General features: G+C 43.0%; 1 protein-coding gene across 3 annotated transcripts in view; it reads right to left on the bottom strand.

Moving 5' to 3' along the window:
* Positions 1 to 6,632: 6,632 nt before the first annotated feature.
* The window catches only part of CBX1 (chromobox 1), a 30,126-nt gene continuing 17,186 nt past the window's right edge, over positions 6,633 to 19,572 (bottom strand). For all 3 annotated transcript variants that reach the window (XM_042916058.1, XM_042916059.1, XM_042916057.1), the window contains 4 exons: positions 11,792 to 11,968; positions 11,285 to 11,462; positions 10,620 to 10,714; positions 6,633 to 8,134 (listed from right to left, as the gene is read on the bottom strand). In XM_042916058.1, coding sequence (XP_042771992.1) covers positions 7,990 to 8,134; positions 10,620 to 10,714; positions 11,285 to 11,462; positions 11,792 to 11,931 — 558 coding nt within the window. In that variant the 5' untranslated portion in view covers positions 11,932 to 11,968 and the 3' untranslated portion in view covers positions 6,633 to 7,989. The remainder of the gene's footprint in view (positions 8,135 to 10,619; positions 10,715 to 11,284; positions 11,463 to 11,791; positions 11,969 to 19,572) is intronic.

The raw sequence follows: 19,572 nt of genomic DNA, 5'->3' as shown, positions 1-19,572 counted from the left end.
ATGAGAAGTGCATGTAATGGGGGCTGAGAGCACCTCCCCCTAGGCTCTCGGCCACGGGCTGCTTCTCCACACCCCCATCTTAGCAAAGGCCCCAGGCAGGAGGACTGCCTGGGGGAGGCAGAGAGGGGAGCGCCAAGGTGGCCAGATGGTTCCAGGACCACAGTGTCTTTATTTTTAACTGTTTGCCACTGCTGCCCCCACCCCTGCCTGGCTCTGGAGTACAGTCAGCCCCAGACGAGCAGGAGTGAGTTGTTGGGGGAGAAGTACTGATTCTCCTCCCCTCCCCGCTTGGCAGGGGTGAGGGGTGCATTCTAAATGAGCAGTAGGGATAGAAGGCACGAGCCTGGGAAGTGCTTTTATAAATTATTTTCCTTGTAGATTTTATTTTTAATTTATCTCTGACCTGCCAGGGAGAGGGGAGAGAGAGAGAGAGAGAAAGAGAGAGAGAGATGCTGTGAGCACATGACAAAATAAAATAAAATAAAATGGATGATTCATTCTCAAGTGCAATTTTTCCCTACTTTGAATAAAAAACCCTGACCCCACGAGGGGAGGACTGGCCATTGTGTGGCTAAGGCAGAGCTTACAGGGGAAGGTGGGTGGAGAACAGGGGAGGTTGACGACGACGAGGAATTTAGAAAGACAAAAAGTCTTAAGTGGGTATTAAAAGAAATCTTAAGTGGATATTAAACCTTCCAAGCAGGCGTTGGCACCTCTCCGCAGGGTTTGCCAAGCTGAAGCCTCTGGGGAAGGATTCCGAGTCCTTTTGGCCGCTTTCTGCTGGGACTGGGCTAGGCGGAGGTGCTCTCACCTGGTCCGACGGTGCGTTCGCCTGTGAAACGCCGCATTTTTTAAAATCTTGACCACGCTGTTGCTTCTCTGGTGGCCCCACCTGCCAGAGAGGCGCAGCGCATCGGAGGGCGGTCACGCCAATGACCATGAAAACCTGGGAGGTCGACGAGACCAGCACATGCCAAGCGCTGGCGCTGGCGTGTGTCAGCAGGGCCACAGAACCGGGGAAGCAGGAGGCTAGACTCCAGGGGTGAAGGCATCAGAAAGCCTCCCCGGCTGAGGTGAACAGACTCTGGTCTCTCTCAAAACACCTCCTTTAATACCAAGCTTCCGAAAGAGCTGAATGCCCCCAGGTACTTCGTGCTTGCTGGAACCGCCACCACATCTTGGGGTGGGTGCTTAGCAGACGCTCACCCGGCAGCCTGTGAAATTACTGGACGAGGCTTAGGACCAGAAGCTGTGATCCCCATAGTGGAACCTGTGATCTTGAACTCCAGTGTACCATCCGGCTTAGAGCGGCAGTCCTTCCATGATGCTACTGGAGTATCCCAAGGGGCGGGACAGAATTCTGGGAATGACATCGATTTGTTTCAGTTTACAATGGCTTTTTAAAACCGCCATCTCTAGTTGGAAAGCGTCGGTCATCTCAAACAAGAGCTCTTTCCTAGTTAGGAGTTAACTAAGGTCTGTAAGCCATACAAAACCAACATTCTTGAGAAGGACTAAACATTAACAACTTTAATTCGTGCTGGTAAAAAATACAAATCACGTATAGAAGAGTAAATCGTGAGAAGTAAAACTCCGGAGAGTCCTGTTTTTGTATCCCTTCTAGCAATGTGTATATGCATTTTTGTCTGTTTAAGGACACGATTAGGCTGTAACTTTTACCTTGTTTTGCAACTTTTCTAACCTAACATATTTAAGTATTTTTCGAGAGAAAAATTCCTCTCACCCTGTTAGTGTTGCCCCTGGCCTGAGAAAGTATATTTTTGTCTCTCCTCCCCGCTGTCCCCTTACGGAGAGATGCACAGTTATGTCTAGGATCCCGCTGATTAGCTTGGCTTTGGGCCAAGTTGGTCAGCACTTGCTGTGGGGTTGACCTCTTTTTGCTGCTGGCAGGTGGAGTGGGTGCTCCGGCTTCAAGGCTTCTTCTGGCAGGAAGATCTGAGGACTCAAGTAAGGCCTGTCAAAGAGCCGCTGCACCTCCGACAAGAAGTGAGAAGGGGTCTTAGACTTGGCAGGGAGATGGACAGGCCTCAGAGTTAACTGAGGACCAAACTTCCGGGTGAGCTGCTTGGGTGGGGGCAGAAGCCTGGCTTTCCCTTGGCTTCAGCCTAGGTTCCATTCAAAGAGATTTTTTTTCCCCCACATCCTAATTCACGTAAGCACTGGGAAATAGACCCATTTCCAGCCTCTGCCCTGCACAGATCTCACCAGTGGAGCTGGGGTCACTATTTCAGGGTCAATAAAAATAGGAGAGATCCAGAACTGAGGGGAAATACAGTGATCTAGAGAAGGTTCAGTGTCACCAAGACTTGGCCTCCATGGCGGAAGCCCTGCCCTGACTAGGTAAAGCTGAAGAGCAACTAGTCTAACAGCCAGTGGATGGGAAGTACTTTCCCTGGAGCCCTGACTTCCTCGGGCAGCCCTCGGCCCTTTTACAAGCCCCAACTACACCAGGCCTTGCCGCTTCTTAGGTTTCTTTGGCAAATAGCTGGAAAAACAAGTGCCTTACAGGAAAATAACATCCCCACCACCTTCATTCACATCTCCTACCTCACCCAGCAGGCAGTGACCTAGAGCTCCGGCTTCAGCTCCAACTAAGCAGTTGCACGGCATGGCCAGCAAGAAGTTCACTTCCTCATCAGCACTACCCACCTGCAAGCACAGGCACCAGATTGCTGGCTGCCTCCCTGGAGGTCCTGTTCCCAACCAAGTGTAGAAATTCTCTAGCGAAACCGAGGTGCTTCATTGTCATGAGTGGTTAACCTTGTTTTCCTATCGTCCATCTGGGACAAGAAAAGGATGCAGACCTTCGGTTTGTCAAGGTAACGAGAACCTTTCTTTCACCTTTTACTTTTTTCTCAGAGGCCAGCGATCCTCCTCGCCTCTAGTTCTGAACCTCGTGATGCAGACGGAGCATGTGGGGACTTGGGATGCACATGGAACTTAGCACCCGATTTAAGTTTTGGTCCTTGCTGTGGCCAGGACTTGGAAGGTTCAGGTCGGCCTGACTCAGCTGAGATACAGAATTTAGCGCACAAAACTGCAGGAGTGTCCGGGCCCCCACTGAAGAGGTGTGTTCTCAAAATCAGTTGGATAGAAACCCTGTCTTCCTTTTTTGAGTACACAAACATTGCAGAAACTCTTAAAGCTGGTTTCTTTTCCAGTCTAACTGCAGAATGGAGATGGGCCGCGTAGTGCTTATTACTTAATTCCAGACGCTCTTTCAACCAAGGAAAGAAAACCTAGTTGGAGAGAGGCAGAGAAAAGGCCGAGGAGTTGGTGCTCCGCCTTTTGTTTTAAACACAGATTTAATTAGGCTAATTCAGTTGTCTTAAACCTTCCAATCCTCAACTAGGGGCGCCAGCGGTAATTTAAACAATGGGCCGGCGTCCCACAGCTGGGCCCTAAAGTTGCCCAGTGTGACCCGAGGCTCTGCAAACAGGAAATGGCAGGATTGGTCAAAGTCAACTACAATTTTAAATTCCTTGTGGGGTAAACAGTGGCTTTGGTACTATCACAAACCATCAAGCAAACCAACAGTGCAGATCCAGACGTACTATTGAATATGTTAACACGAACTAATATAAACAAAAATTATAGAACTGAACCATCAGCATCTATTGTAAACTTAATGTTTCAGCCTTGCCTCAGGGTCCTGCTGCCTCACTGGCCTAACTAAGCAAAAAAAAAAAAAAAGAAAAAAAAAAGAAAAAAGCCTTTAGAAACAATACTTGCTCTACCTGCTTCTACAGAGCAGAGCCAGCTACACTTTTAATTCCGGCGCAGGATGGTTTTATTTCAGATTTCGTTGGCTTTCAATATCCGGCAGTGTACGCAGCAGGAAGCTCCCAAGGCCAAGGTCAATTAGAAGTCATCCATAGAAGAGAGATCAGTAATGGTGAACACATTGGTTAAAACAGCAATAACTTTGTAAGAAAATCTCTGTGCTGGACAGTCGAGCCAAGGTGATGCGCAGATCATGGACCGAGGACTGTCGGGAATCTTAAGCTCTGCTATCATCAAGCTTCCTTAACCACACACCAGGACACCCGGATGCCTCTACTTGATTGCTTCCTACTGCCGAAAGGCAAGATGAAGCCAAGACTCCTTCCTTTACTAAGCTGAATGCTGGCTTGGTAGTGGAATTTGTATTTCAGTCAAGTTCTAGAGGAGGGGAAACACCGAGCCTGACTTCATTCAGTCCTGTCAGCTGTAAATACTTTTTAAAAGAAGACATCCTCATGAAAAGATCAACTTGCACGTGAGATCAATACTAGATCAACCAGTCAGGCTAATTTGATCTCACATTCAACCCGGGACCCTACATAGTTTCGGATCTAGAACCGTTGTTAGAAAACCTGGATTTCAGAATTTCAGTCCCACCAAATTATTTTGGAGCAGCAATTTCCTCAATCATTTTCCCTTTCTCTGTGACAGAAAGGGTAACTTTGTAGCGCACATTCCCGGTGCCACAGGCCGTAAAGATGTGCTAAGCATACAATGGCCAGACACCAAATGGCCAAGTTAAAATCAAATTGAGCTGAGTTGGAATGAGTTCTGGAATAGAACACTGTATCTGAAAATAAGTACTTAAAAACTCAACTATTAAAAATTATTTAAAATTGGTAGTCAAGGGGTGCCTGGGTGGCTCAGCCAGTTAAGCGCCAACTCTTGATTTCAGCTCAGGTCACGATCTAATGGTTCGTGAGTTCGAGCCCTGTGCTGACAGCGTGGAGCCTTCTTGGGATTCCCTCTCGCCCTTTTTCTTTGCCCTTCCCCCACTCATGCTTGCTCTCAAAATAAATACTTTAAAAAAAAAAAAGGCTTTAAAATCCGTAGTCAAAACTTCCAAATGACATTGAAAAGCAGAAGCGATTATTCCTGAGCACCGTCAGTTGGTAGAATGCCTCTGTGGTGGTGACACTGTCCATTTACTGCACTAACTTGAAGCTCAAGACCGTGGAGGGGCAAAGTAATTGGCTGGCTCTGCCAGTGGAGGACACCCCAGATGATGCTGTCACCAAAGGAGTAAACTAGCCTCCTCTCGTGATGACTGGGGTAATCCCCTCTCTCCTCTTCAACCCCCGGGTGAGGAGCCTACGGTGGCGCAGCTCCGTTGAAGCCGTCCACATCGCTTTCGCACTGCCTGAGGCAATGCTCCCCAATACCTTCTGAAACCGATGTGAGACTGCTTGCGCCTAGGTCTTGTCTTTTCGACATCTCTGCACGCATTTGTGGCTTCCACGAGTACTCGAGAAAAACTTATCCTTGACCCTTAACGTAGACGTGACAGTTGGCTTTCAAAGAGACGAAACTGACCATCTAGCCTCACTTCAGTGAACGTCGCAAGCATTATCAATTTCGGCGTCTTCCCAGGGCAAGAATGGTATGGTGTTGCGGGAGTTCAGGAATGCCAGAGATGACAGGTGGGTTCCAAAGGTTAAGACCAGGGCTAAACAGCAGTGTCCTCCGGACACACACCAAGGCTGGGGGCTAATTTCAGTGCGTCTAATGATACACAACAGAACCGGAACGTCTCTGTCCACCTCACCCTCTCTCCGCTAGCAGCTGATGGCTCTGCTGCTGCCAACCACAAGGACGTACCTAGGCCTCTGCACAGAAAGGCCTCCTCCCCAGCTCCATTCTACCTTGTCTCCCCAAACTCCTAGGAGGCTTTTTTGTTTTAAAAGATTTTAAGTAATCTCTACACCCAGCACGGGACTTGAACTCACAACCCTGAGATCAAGAGTTGTATGTTCTACCAACTGAGCCAGCCTGGCACCCCAAGGAGGTTTTTTTGAAAAAAAATATTTACACATCGGTTTATTTGGAACAAATGCTTTGTACTAGTGAGTAGAGCTGAGATGAGCTCAGTGGAGATCCCATTTTCCCTTTTAATAAATAACAAGGGTGTAGTCCCATTTTGGCTCTAGAATCATAGGCAGAAAACCTGTTAAGAAAGCAGATAACGGGTGCCTGGGTGGTTCAGTCAGTTAAGCGTCAGACTCTTGATTTTGGCTCAGGTCATGAGTTCACAGTTCATGGGGTTGAGCCCTGCGTCTACCTCTGTGCTGACAGTGGGGAGCCTGCTTGGGATTCTCTCTCACTCTCTCTGCCCCTCCCCTGCTTGTTCTCTCTCAAAATAAATAAACTAAAAAAAAAAAAAAAAAAAAAACGGATAACGTTTTAATTCAGTGATCAAACACGAGGCCAATTCCTGTAAACTTTGGAGTTGAGCTAAGGTCACATAAATCTACAAAATACATGAGCCAAGAACTAAACCTAACTCAAAAACCCACGTTTCCAAACTTATCCTAGTTTGGAAGTGCTAGCAGGTTACAGAGCTAAATAAACCGTTTGAGCAATATGAAGACAGAATGATGTGACATTCTTTACACAGTATCTGTAGCAATTGTAAATGCTCAATAAATATTTACTATATAAATGATAAGACCACTCAAAGATTCCGGCCAGGCAGGCATGAGATTTTTAAGTTTACAGTGTTCAAGAAATAAAACCAACTGTGGAAGTTGCTTCCTTATAGGCTGAACTTACAAGGTTATGAAAGGCAAGGAGGGTTTTTGGTAGTACTTAATCAAGACAGAAATCAACGATTATAAATCTATAGTTTTATTAAGACAAAAACTGACAATGTGATATGAAGTTTACATTTAAACAAAGTTTTCACAGAAACCTAACACATGCCTAAAAAGATTTTACAATGGAGTTCTAGATACAGGTCTAGACGATGTCAAGAACTGATGTATCTCTTGATTCAAGACAGCATTTTGGGTATTAGTTAATTCTTAGGATTAAAAAAACTTTTTGTTTTGGGTTTTAAAGTGAACCACTGCCCCAGTATGAAAGTTTAATCTTCTCCTGAGACCAGGGCTTTTGCAATCACTCAACTCTGTAAGTGATTCAGTGAACTTGTGCTGTCAGTGACTGAACCCTGCCACCAATGATTTCAGAGTTCAAAGTTCAAATAACAGGCTCCAAGAGTTTTCCACCCTAAGAGCGTGGGCCCTTGTCTTTTTCTACTCTCTCACCTTCTATGCCACCCTCTTCCCTTCCCCAAATACCTCAGCCAGTGGCTTGGATGGACAAGCTGACGTTTAAAACTTCATAATTGGAAAATAAAAGGTCTTCTTATCAATTTCAAGAATTAGCACCTCTAAAACAGAACCATCTGCCTCTGCATACGCTCCAAAAAGACCTTCCCTTTTCAACCAGTTTCCTTCCCCAAAATGGCAGCTTTGGTAATTTATTAACTGGCTTAGTCCTCTGCTGGGAACAGCATTAAGCTCAGGCAGGGAACACCTTGGCTTGTAAGTTTCAGGCATTCACAGCTTTTGAAGTCTCTCACAGTCCTCATTTAGGTTGCCAATGACCTTTTTGAAAAGATAAAATATTCTGGACACAGAACCGAATCACCACAAGTTTGTTCTTTCCATTGTTTCACCATTTCCCCAATCAGGCCCCAAATTTTAACAAAAATGATCCTACCCATCTCCGTTCCTTCCCACCCCCGACCCTCCCACCCCCAAATAATACACCAGTAATAGCCAAAAACTACACACATGCTACGCTGTAAAAATGCAGAGTTAACACTATTGGGAAGAAGGCTGTGGGTTGTGGAGATGCGCTTTGAAGATCTACAGTATCTTTTGCTTTCCCACACACCCATTCTGCAAGTTCTGTCCTTCATGGAAGGCCCTTTGCCTTTCTCAGCAAAGTACAGAATGGGCTGCCTTGCAACACTTCTCCTTCCCCTCCACTGGGATGGGTGTGCAAACTACACAGCATGGAAAGGCTTTAAAGCACTTGGGCTGCTGTAGGGCACAGAAACGATACTGGCTCTTCAAAGGACATCTTCTCAAGCCACCTCTATGGTGCCAAGACAAGTAGAATTCCTTCCCTCCCCACTTGAAACCCACAGTCAGATGTGACAGGGGCTGGTACTCAGGAGAGTTAATTCTTGTCATCTTTTTTGTCATCATCCTCCGAGGGGTAAGAATGCCACGTCAGCCTTTCCTCATAGAAGGATATGACCACCTGTGGGCACTTGACATTGGCTTCCTTGGCAGGGACTAGGTCAGCCTCATCAGAATTTTTCCTGCAGAACAAAGCAGAGAGACTTTGAGACCAGGTGCTGGTGGTCTCTTGACTTGGATCGCACAAGGGATAGGGCTTTAAAAGTATTAATTCAAAAAGAGTAGCCTAGGGAAGGGTGATAACATGGCCCAAGCAGCATTTAGTGGAGTGACATCCTCAGAGATCTTCTACTGAAAATCCTCTCTGGGTATCTTTGTTAAAAGCTAAGTCACTTAACTCAGTCTATCACATCTGAACCTCTGCAAGGCCACAAAAAAATCATGACTCTCAGATTCTTGAAGAGCAGAGAAAAACTAGGGGCACCTGGGTGGCTCGGTTGGTTAAGCATCCAACTTCGGCTCAGGTCATGATCTCAGTTCATGGGCTCAGACCCCACATCGGGCTCTGTGCTGACAGGCCTGGAGCCTGCTTCAGATTCTGTGTCTCCCTCTCTCTCTGCCCTCTCCCCCTTGCACTCTGTCTCTCTCTCAAAAATAAATAAATGTTAAAAAACTTAAAGAAAAAGAGAAAAAGAAAGAAAGAAAGAAAGAAAGAAAGAAAGAAAGAAAGAAAGAAACTACTATAATCTTCCCAAAGTCATATCTCAGCTGCCATGAACCCATGGAGACATCTCAGCTTTGTAATAAAATGTAATACCATGTTGGATAATAAGATTTAATACCATTGGCTCTTGCCAATGCGCTGACTCATAATTACACTGTTTAACATTACCAAATGCCATGCTCACACAGATATTCCACAACTCCCAGGTGCTTTGAAATGGTGCTTCAACACTGGGAAGTAGAAAATAAGGGACTGTTACATAATTCTTTATATTTTTCTGAATTTAAGATGGTCTCAAAATGTGAAATTCACATACATATCGCAAGGGACTTAGCAGTAAAGCCATTGGGAATGTCCTAGATGGGAGCAGTAGCATTAAGGCAGATAGCAGATATATAATGGGATCTGTGATGAGGCACCACCCAAAACTTCCGCAACTCAGCAACAGGTACCAAAGCCAGAGAGCCCCAAGGAACCAGGGTTGACTAAGCTGGTAAAATAGGCTGCTGAACAATGGACTGAAGAGAATGGGAGGGAAAAGGAGTATAACAATACGGGAGCCTGAAGCAGGCTGCCCTTATTGACAATTCAACACCTTCTGAGGAAAGTTCAGTCATTTTATGGCCAAGAAATATTTGCTATTTTGGAAATGGACAAGTATCTCAACTTTCCAGGAAAATAACCTTAAAGTGAACTTGGTTTTATAATCACAATCTTACTATTTCAACCTGTAGTGTTACATTCAGGTAGAACCTTTACAAACAGCAGTAATTCAATTAAAGGAGTGTAATCTTAAACAATATGGAGATACTAATGTAACCCAGAATGGTCACATGCAGACAGAAAGTATATTCTAATTGGACTGTAACTCCTGGTATTGATCCTCCCCCCCCCCCCCCCCCCCTCAGATGCAGCACCTTAAAAATGAACTTTTCTCCTATGGGCTAGCAATATATCAGCTAAAAGATGATCAGATTCAGTGAACACCTAGGGAATGCATAATAAGAAAACAGAGTTTCAGCTAATTGTGACATAGGCTTCCAGTAGTGTCAAAGTTAGGCCTCTCTGGCCACCTTCTAAACAAGAGGAATGAAGAGTAGATACGAGTTTCCAAGAAGGGTCTAGACTCACAAAAGGACAAAATCCTTAGAATGCTGCCTTGACTGGCAGAAGTTTGGAATTATTTACTCCTACATTTTTTTTAGGACAATAATTGAGACCCATGTGGGGGAAGAAAATAGCACAAGCATTTTTCAACAAGCAAGAAATAGGGAAGAAAGCCTTTCTTTTGGACAGAGTAGGGGAATTTTAGAGAATTTGGGATTAATTACAGTTCTTAAAATTCTCAAGACAACTGTTTTCATTAAGCCGCTTCATGGAATATTACTACCATTGGTATTTATACTTCTGGAAGGAAAAAAAAAAGCCTTGTTCTACACTCAGTATAGTAAAGGGGACTTGCTGACCCCTACTGGCTGATCCTGGAATTACACAATTGGCACAAATGAGAAAGGATCTATCAAGGACAAAGGAAGAGCTACAGAAATTCTTAACCCTGAAAAGTTAACAGAAAACATCTGATCCTGGGGCCAGCCCGATCTTTATTAAGGAGGTGGTAGAAGGGGAGGGTGGTTCAATCACATTTCATATCTTTTTCCTTTATTTACAGAAGTGAAATGTGATTCCTCCCCACACCTTCTCCATTCTGGATTTTCTCCCACCTCCTAAAAAATGGGCAAAGACTGAGAATCCTAAGGGCCCCTACCTGTATAACTCATGAGTCCAGGTTGGCAGTCAGGCCGAGGGTCACTATCGAAGGACTATGCCATCTTAAAGATTTCACACTCGGGCGACTGGAATTTCGAAGGTCCAGCTCTTTTCCTCTGGCATGGAACAGATGGGGAGAAGAAAAAACCACCACACAGAGCCACTGGCAGACTCACCATTTCATCAGGAACATGAGTTCTCCACTGGAGTCTGTAGCTCCAATAATCCGCTCTGGCTCCAAACCCCGGGCAAAGCCTCGTGGCTTTTCTGACTGTGAAAACCAGACGAATGGAACAATTTTAATTATATGGAATTGTTATCCAGACTGGAGTCACTCCGGTTTCTCTGATTAATATAACGACACTCTTGCCAATATTCCACCAATACCTTGGCTCCAAGTCACAGGCCTTTTTGCATCCTTGGGTGATTCTTCCATCAAGGTCTTAAGGTTTCCCCATATGTAAAAAGGGACATACGTCTCAAGCAAAATAAATGTTCACAACCGTTTCTTCCCCTTCAGAAGACAACTTACTTTAAGGTATTGAATAGATGAAAATAGCTACCTTACAGTTGTAATGATTACAACACTGAAAACGATCTTTTTACGGGAATGAATTTAGTTGCACTTCTTCCTGAACCTCAGATAAAATAAGTACGGATTAAGTGAACCGCCAAAACACTTTGAAAGCATTAGCATAGCTAAGATTCCAGAAGGAATGAGAGATGGCTGCTGAGGTCCAAGAAACAGCAGAATAAAAGTATTTAACTTTAAATTTAAAGAGCTTTTAGTTTCTTTGACAGCAGTAGGAATTCTAGACTAGTAAAAATTTTCTCTCCTTACCTCTTCTTTCTTCTTCTTTGGTTTGCTCTCCTCTCCCTTATCTTCAGAATCAGAGTCAGCTTTGCGCTTGCCTCCCTCTGATTTATCTGTCTCATGTGCTGTTTTCTGTGACTGTAGAAATTCGGCAATGAGATCAGGGCAATCCAGGTTCTCTTCTGGCTCCCACGTGTTATCCTCACTGAAATCAGAGGGCACAGTGAGTCACACTTTCCACTCAAAGTTAGCACACTCATACTAAGGAGACGCACAGGATGACAAGAGCTGGTGCCCTTGGAAGAGAGGAGTTAATGATGATGAGGAACCAGATTTTGTCCAAGATCAAGAACTTGGTAATGCTGAAATTTCTTGGTGGGCGGGAGGGGAGATAAGGGACTTTTAGACCATAAGCCATGGAGGCCAGGCCTGGGTCACACTACATATTGGAGCACTCTAGGCCTTGCACATTACTAGACTCCTGAGAAAGTTGGTGACTACATGGATGGATTTAGCCAGGTTAATGAAACTTACTCTGAGAACCCCTTCCACTTTAGGAGGTACTCCACTTTGCCCTTTACCACTCGACGGTCAAGAACTTTTTCCACCACATATTCCTCTTCCTCCTCTTCTAGCACCTCCTCCACTTTCTTCTTGTTTTGTTTCTTCCCCATAGTGCCCGCCAGCTTTCTGGTCTAAAGGGTGACGCTGCTAAAGTGACAAAATAAAAAGGGCATTAGGGCACACTTTTCTTGGTTAGGTGAATATTCGGATGGTTAGAAACCCAGGGGCATCACTGATGACTTTAATAGTGTATCCTTGTATTACGTATTCCACCTTTTCGGCTTCAGTAAAAAATAAAGTTTTCTAATAGGTTCTGATATGAAAGCTAGTTCATAAAAAGCCCCAACCAATCTCACAGCAAAACTCCTTTATTCTTGCATAATCACCTAACACTTTTATACCTATTCTAAGTTAAAAAGTTTCCAATACCCCTTTTAGTATAAAGCATGGCATCTAAAATGTTATTCAATTGAAAGTAAGAGTCCTAAAAATAAGGTATAAACATTAAACTTACATACACATTAAACTTACATATAACCCTCTGATTCATACTTTCATCATATCACTAGACTTCCAACTTTTACAGTGCGAAGCAGCTTGTCCTATTTATCAAACATCTGGTTCAATTTTCCCCTTTGTATATGCATATATAATACAATGCATCCCTCTGCATTGTTACAACATCCTCTCCTGAGTCTCAAGGTTCTTTTTTTAAAATGTTTGTTTATCAGGGTGCTTGGGTGGCTCAGGTCATGATCTCACAAGCTCATGAGTTTGAGCCCCACGTGGGGCTTGTGCTAACAGCTCGGAGCCTGGAGCCTGCTTCGGATTCTCTGTCTCCCTCTCTCTGTTCCTCCCCTGCTCGCACACTCTCTCTCTTTCTCTCAAATATAAATATTAAGAAGTTTTTTTTAAATAAATAAAATGTTTATTTATTTTGGGGGGGGGGGCAGAGGGAAAGGGAGAGAGAGAATCTCAAGCAGGATCCGTGCTGCCAGCATAGCCCGACATGGGGCTCAATCTCATGAAACATGAGATCATGACATAAGCAGAAATTGAGTTGCACGCTTAACCAACTGAGCACCCACAAGGTTCTTTATGTGGTCTTTTCCAAATGCCATCAATGATTTACAATGTGAAAGTTTCTTCTTCGTTTCTTATTCTACTTAGCTTATTTCTGAGGTTCAGAAAGACTTATAAAAATGCCAGAATGACCATGAAATTCTCTAATTGGGGCACTGCAATAATTTGGAAAAATGAACAGGAAAAAAAGAGATAGTTATCACAGATAATAAAACCTGAGTTAATTCTTTTGTAAAATACTTCTTTAGGCTGAGTGACTTCTAAGGATTTTTTCCAATGCTAAAACTCTAGTCCCCTATAAATCTATTTTTAGTCCTTCAGATACAATTCGGACAGCTGGCAGGCTTAAAGCCATTTGTTTACCAATTTGCGTCAGTAGGTGGCGCCATAAGATACCAACACATCAGAACTGATCTACAAAACTGGCCCAAAATCTACAAATTCATGGATCACAGCTGCCACAATGAGATACAAAGAATCAAGAGAATGGCAGATAATTCAAGCCAAATTACTACCATCTATGAACTTAAGATAATGCTGATTTGGGGCTAAACTGGTTGTTCATCCTTGGGAAAAGGAGTCTTACTTAGCCTAGGTAGAAACTCTTCTAAATATACTTTAGGGGTGCCTCACAGCTGGCTCAGTCAGAACAGCATGAGACTCTTGATCCCAGGGTTTGAGTTCGATCCCTACGTTGGGTATAGAGTACATAAAAAGAAAATATTTAATAAACAAACTTTAAAACTGACATGTACAGAATGTCTTTTTGAAAAAGTCCACTATAGTCCATATGAAATATAACAAATTTTCATGGAAGTCAGGATCATCATTATGAATCAGTTAAATTATCCACAGAAATTTTGGTTTATACTGAGATATTCCCATGTCTGCATATATGAGCAATGCTGACTTACTGAAACATTTAACTACTAGAAAATCTGGACACTGGTGGATACTGGAGATTCAAGAGAATAAGAAATGCTTCCTGCCTTTCTGATGCTTAATGTCCGATAAGAAAAATGTAGATACCACTTCCACTTAAAGGTATTCTGAACTTTTGCAAGGTAGCACGAAACACTGTTTTCTGGAGTGCTTTTAGTATGGTCTAAGGCAACACCTAAGCCCCACCTTTACAGAGGGGTTCAGAACATTACCTGTGCTCAGGTAAGAGGCATCTTTTCAACCCTCTTCCTTCTCCATTTACATACTGAAGAATCTGCTTTGCTTTCCTTCACCCCCCACCCAGTCCCTCTATCTTTTAGAGAAAATGCCACACGTTTTCCCTTCCTTCTTTTACTGAACCAACTTATCAGTGGATTGCAGTTAGCTTCATGTGCCTTTGATTCAGAGGCTGTGTGTACTTCTTTCTGGAGGGAGATGCTTTCAGGTTTTCAAATTTCTGACTGCTATATGGCAAGTGTTATTTTATGAGGAAAGAAAAATCTAATTTCCCTTCTGGATTGTGTTTCCTTCCAAGAATAAATGCTCTCTATTCCTTGCTTTCTTCCACTGTGAGTTGAAGAGGTAAAGCAGGATTCACTGTCAGTCTTTGGTTAACATGCAGAGAAAAATAAACTGACCATCACCTTTAGATAACAAAGATTACCATAACTCCCTGCATTAATTTGGTCTTGGACATTGGAAGATACTCCCTTTCTCAACTGATGGAAGGAAAATAATGGGTTATAGACCATGCAAAACAGTAATTGTTCCCTAATAACTTCTCTACCAAGTAATTAAATTTAAGAAAGTAAAGGAAAGGCATTCTATCACTAAGGCTTCAGAATCCTGAGTTATTTAAAGCCCCGTGTTATCCACATTAATAGTTATACTTGTCTTACAAAAAGAAACAGCACTGAATACTGCCCATCCGATTGTCTTACTATGAACCAAAAGGATCAGGACAGCTTCTGGTTTATCTCTGGCTACTGTAGGCCTCTTCTCCCTGTATCATTAGCATGGTCCCAAGGAGGAAGAGTCATAGAACAGAACAGTTTAACTAGCTTAACTCACTGTCTTAACAACTCAAGGGGTGCCTGGGTAGCTGAGTTGACTAAGTGGCCAACTCTTGATTTCAGCACAGGTCATGATCTCACAGTGTGTGCTTATGCCCAGCATTAGACTCTGCACTGAAGGCATGGAGCCTGCTGGGGATTCTCACTCCCTCCCCACCCCTCTCTCAATATAAATAAAGAAGCTTTAAAAAAAAATAAAAAAGAAGAACTCAAAAAAGTGAAGAATAAACAGACTCCCACTTCTCTCTGAGCCTTTTTTAAGGAGAGAGTGAGTGTGAGTGGGGAAGGGGGAGAGGGAGAGAGAGGCAGGGAGAGAGAGGCAGGGAGAGAGAGGCAGGGAGAGAGAGGCAGGGAGACAGGGAGAGAGAGAATTTCAAGCAGGCTCCAAGCCCAAGGTGGCGCTCCATCCCAAAGACCTTGGGATCATGACCTGAGCTGAAATCAAGAGTCAGAAGCTCAACAAACTGAGCCAACGAGATGCCCTTCTCTGAGCTTTTTTTTTTTAAATCTTTTTTTTAATGTTTATTTATTTTTGAGAGAGAGAGAGAGAGAGAGAGCGCGCGCGCAAGCGGGAGAGGGGCAGAGAGGGAGACACAGAATCCGAAGCAGGCTCCAGGCTCTGAGCTGTCAGCCCAGAGCCCGACGCGGGCTCGAACTCCCGAACCGCGAGATCATGACCTGAGCCGAAGTCAGACGCTGACTGAGCCACTCAGGCGCCCCTCTCTGAGCTTTCTTAACTGGCTCATCCCAGCATCTACCTCAGGTACCAGATTCTTTATATTAGAGATTCTCAGCCAGGCTTCCCAATTTGAGTTTTTCTCTTATTTATAGGTAGTTCTATGGGGGCCTGAATAAGCAGTTTGTTAAAATCAATGTAGAAGTTGATTAAAAATGCAACCCACTCTTCCTATAGAATCTATCACCTTCAGAGGAGCCAAGAGCCCTCTTAAATATTACGAGTCAATTCTCCTATGGTTTCCAAAAGGATTATTTCAAGAGAAATCCTCCCTGAATATGACAGTCTCCAAACACTAGCAGGGATATCTGGAATTGAGGACTCTCAATCAGAATTGCTTGGCAAGGAAATTTCAAAGTAACTCAAATCAGTGTAGTAGCACAATGGAAAAATGCCTTTCATCAACACAACTTGCCACTCCCCCCCCCCCCCCAGGCATCCTGGCAACCAAATCATGGCATCAGTTATAGAACATGGCCTATGAACATGGTCATGATCATAGAACATTTATGTCAGAACTATTTATGACAAAACATCGAAGAGGTGTACACAGGGTGAAAAGTTCCTGATTAACTCAAATCTTAATGTTTAGACAGGTCTTCTTAAGGCTTATCATGATGTTGCAGATAAAAAACCTAGAGTTGGGGTGCCTGGGTGGCTCAGTAGGTTGAGCGTCTGACTTCAGCTCAGGTCATGATCCATGGTTTGAGTATGATCCCTGCGTCGGACTCTGCTGTCAGCACAGAGCCTGCTTTACTTCGGGTCCTCTGTCCCTCCCCTCCTCTCTCTGCCCCTTCCCCCATGCTTTACCTCTCCCTCTCTCTCAAAAATCAACAGTAAAAAGAAAAAAAACCCCAACAAACTAGAGTTAACTAAGCTGCTATAACTTTTATCTAAATATTTACTGAGTCTGCCACATTTTAAGATGCCTAAAAAAAATAATACACTTGTATCGAACTTTAGAGTTTACAAAGTGCTACCTCACGTTACATCATTTGATCCTTCAAAACCATCCCGTGAAACAAACCACTGAGATGTTATCGACACCTCATAGATAACAGATTACAAGAAATAAATCACCTAAGGTCACATAATTAACAGAGCAAGCACCTCAGTAAGGACAGCAAGGCTGAGTGAGCTAAGGGCCCTGCTGCACACACACAACTAGGAGCTAGCCACGTATCTGTAGGAAGTCTTCCCTTTGGCCTGTACAAGAAAAGGACAGAGGTCTCTTTAAGTGGATCCTTCCTACAGTTTGTCATCAGTAAATAAGGAAGTGACTGATAATGATTCTCTTTTGAAAAGACCTTGTTGGGAATGCAAGCTGGTACAGCCACTCTGGAAAACAGTACGGAGGTGCCTCAAAGAACTAAAAATAGAACTACCCTACGACCCAGCAATAGCACTACTAGGCATTTATCCAAGGGATACAGGTGTGCTGTTTCGAAGGGACATGTGCCCCCCCATGTTTATAGCAGCACCATCAACAATAGCCAAAGTATGGAAGGAGCCCAAATGTCCATCGATGGATGAATGGATAAAGAAAATGTGGTATATATATATATACAATGGAGTAATTATTCGGCAATCAAAAAGAACGACATATTGCCATTTGCAACTACGTGGATGGAACTGGAAGATATTATGCTAAGTGAAATTAGTCAGAGAAAGACAAAAATATGACTTCACTCATATGAGGACTTTAAGAGACAAAACACATGAATATAAGAGAAGGGAAACAAAAATAATGTAAAAACAGGGAGGGGGACAAAACAGAAGAGACTCATAAATATGGAAAACAAACTGAGGGTTACTGGAGGGGGTGTGGGAGGGGGGGATGGGCTAAAGGGGGTAAGGGGCATTAAGGAATCTACTCCTGAAATCACTGTTGTACTATATGCTAACTAATTTGGATGTAAATTTAAAAAAATAAAAAATAAAATTAAAAAAAAAAAGAGGAAAAAAAAAAAAAGAAAAGACCTTGTAAGGTATGGCTGTTAAAAAAACCAATGATTCCTAATTGGTTACTGCAATACAAAGGTATTCATTGTTAATTAAATCAGGAGGCAGTGACAAAGCATTGGTTGTTAGGGCCCCGGCAAGTCTTTGGAATCTTTCAAATCAACAAGTGCTAGATGGTGCAGATTTTGTGAAGTTAAACACCTACCAAGTAGGCTGAAGACAGCACGGAGAAAATGCCAATTTTAAGAAACCAAAATTTATAGTGTCCCAATGAATCCAGGAATGATGTAAATCTGAAGCAAGAGTCATGAACTCATAGCTCTTTCAAGAGAAAAAAACCCACACATCCTCCACTAAGGCAGTTAGAAGCTAGAAAACAGGAACAATGCTACTTGAAAGCAGAAGGCAGTATAGTATCAGATACAAGGCATTTTATTTTGTTTTTGAGTAGCTGGTACTGATTTCTTGCCAGCTTGAAAGATCAAATTCCAGGTGTCAGTACAAGGTAACAACCACAGACCTCTGAAACCAAAGCAGTAGGGCTTTTAGCTAAATGTTAAGAAAAAGCATTCAGAATGTTGGTCTGGTGAGGTGACCACCTTTACTAAGGAAGAATTCATAGGAAAGCAGACTTTGAATAGAGAGTTTTCACTCATAAGAATCAGAATGACCTAGGGAGTTTAAAAATACAGATACCCAGATCCAATGACATAGAAAGTACGGTGTGTGTATATATATATATATATATACACACACACATACACACACACACATACTAACCATAATATAATGTATTCATATTCAATTACAAAAATATTTAATGTAGGAAATTACAATTCCTTGGCCCAAAACCTGTCAGCCTATTTATGTTTTTTTTAGTGTTTATTTATTTTTGAGAGAGAGACAGAGCATGAGCGGGGGAGGGGCAGAGAGGGAGACACAGAATCTGAAGGAGGCTCCAGGCTCTGAGCTCTCAGTGCAGAGCCTGGCATGGGGCTCGAACCCATGAATTGCAAGATCGTGACCTGAGCTGAAGTTGGATGCTTATCGGACTAAGCCACCCAGGCGGCCTAGCCTGTTTATGTTTCTATACATAAACACAGATATATATTAAGTGAAAATAGATATTATAATTCTACAACTTGCTTTTTAATAAAACGTACTATATCTTTGACACTGTTCCATAAAGATCTCCATTAAAAAAATTTTTGTAATGTTTATTTGTTTTGAGATTGAGTGCTAGTGGGGGAGGGGCAGAGAGAGAGGGAGACTGGAGAATTCAAAGCAGGCTCTATGTTGTCAGCGCAAAGCCTGACATGGGGCTTGAACCCATAAACCGCAAGATCCTGACCTGAGCCAAAGTCAGATGCTCAACCAACTGAGCGCCACCCAGGTGCCCCAAAGATCTCCATTCTTAACAAGCTGCATAGTATTCCATATTGTATGGACACATCATATCTAACCATTTACCAAGTGATGAAAATTTGGGTTGTTGCCAATTTTCTATTATTACAGTGTTCTTTGAACATGGCATCTGCATCTTTAAAACCTCCTTAGCAGATCTGTATGACTCTAGATCTTAGGGTCATGAGTTCAAGCTGGGTGTAGTTTGCTTAAAAATAGATAAATAAAATAAAAAGCTCCTTAGGTGATTTGATGCATATCCTTGGATAAAAGCCATTGCTAGAAGAGGATTGGCAGAAACTACATTCCTCAGGTGAAATCACACAATTACAGATATAAATCAATTCTCAGAGTTAGCTAAAAGGCAGGTGAACATTTTACTTTCTCCATCCATTTGAGAATTAAGACTGGAACAATAAACTAACCAATGTTCATGAAAACAAAATGATCTCTGTATCACATTCAACATCATTCAATCTAGATCTTTTTTTTTTTTTTTTTTTGGTACTAGCAATTGGAAGAACACTGCTTGAAGGATCCAGGATCCTTAT

The sequence above is a fragment of the Panthera leo genome, chromosome E1 (genome assembly GCF_018350215.1).
Source record: "Panthera leo isolate Ple1 chromosome E1, P.leo_Ple1_pat1.1, whole genome shotgun sequence".
In the NCBI taxonomy this organism is placed as follows: Eukaryota; Metazoa; Chordata; class Mammalia; order Carnivora; family Felidae; genus Panthera; species Panthera leo.
The sequence above is the reverse complement of the archived record's forward strand: the minus strand, read 5'-3'. Positions and strand labels throughout refer to the sequence as shown.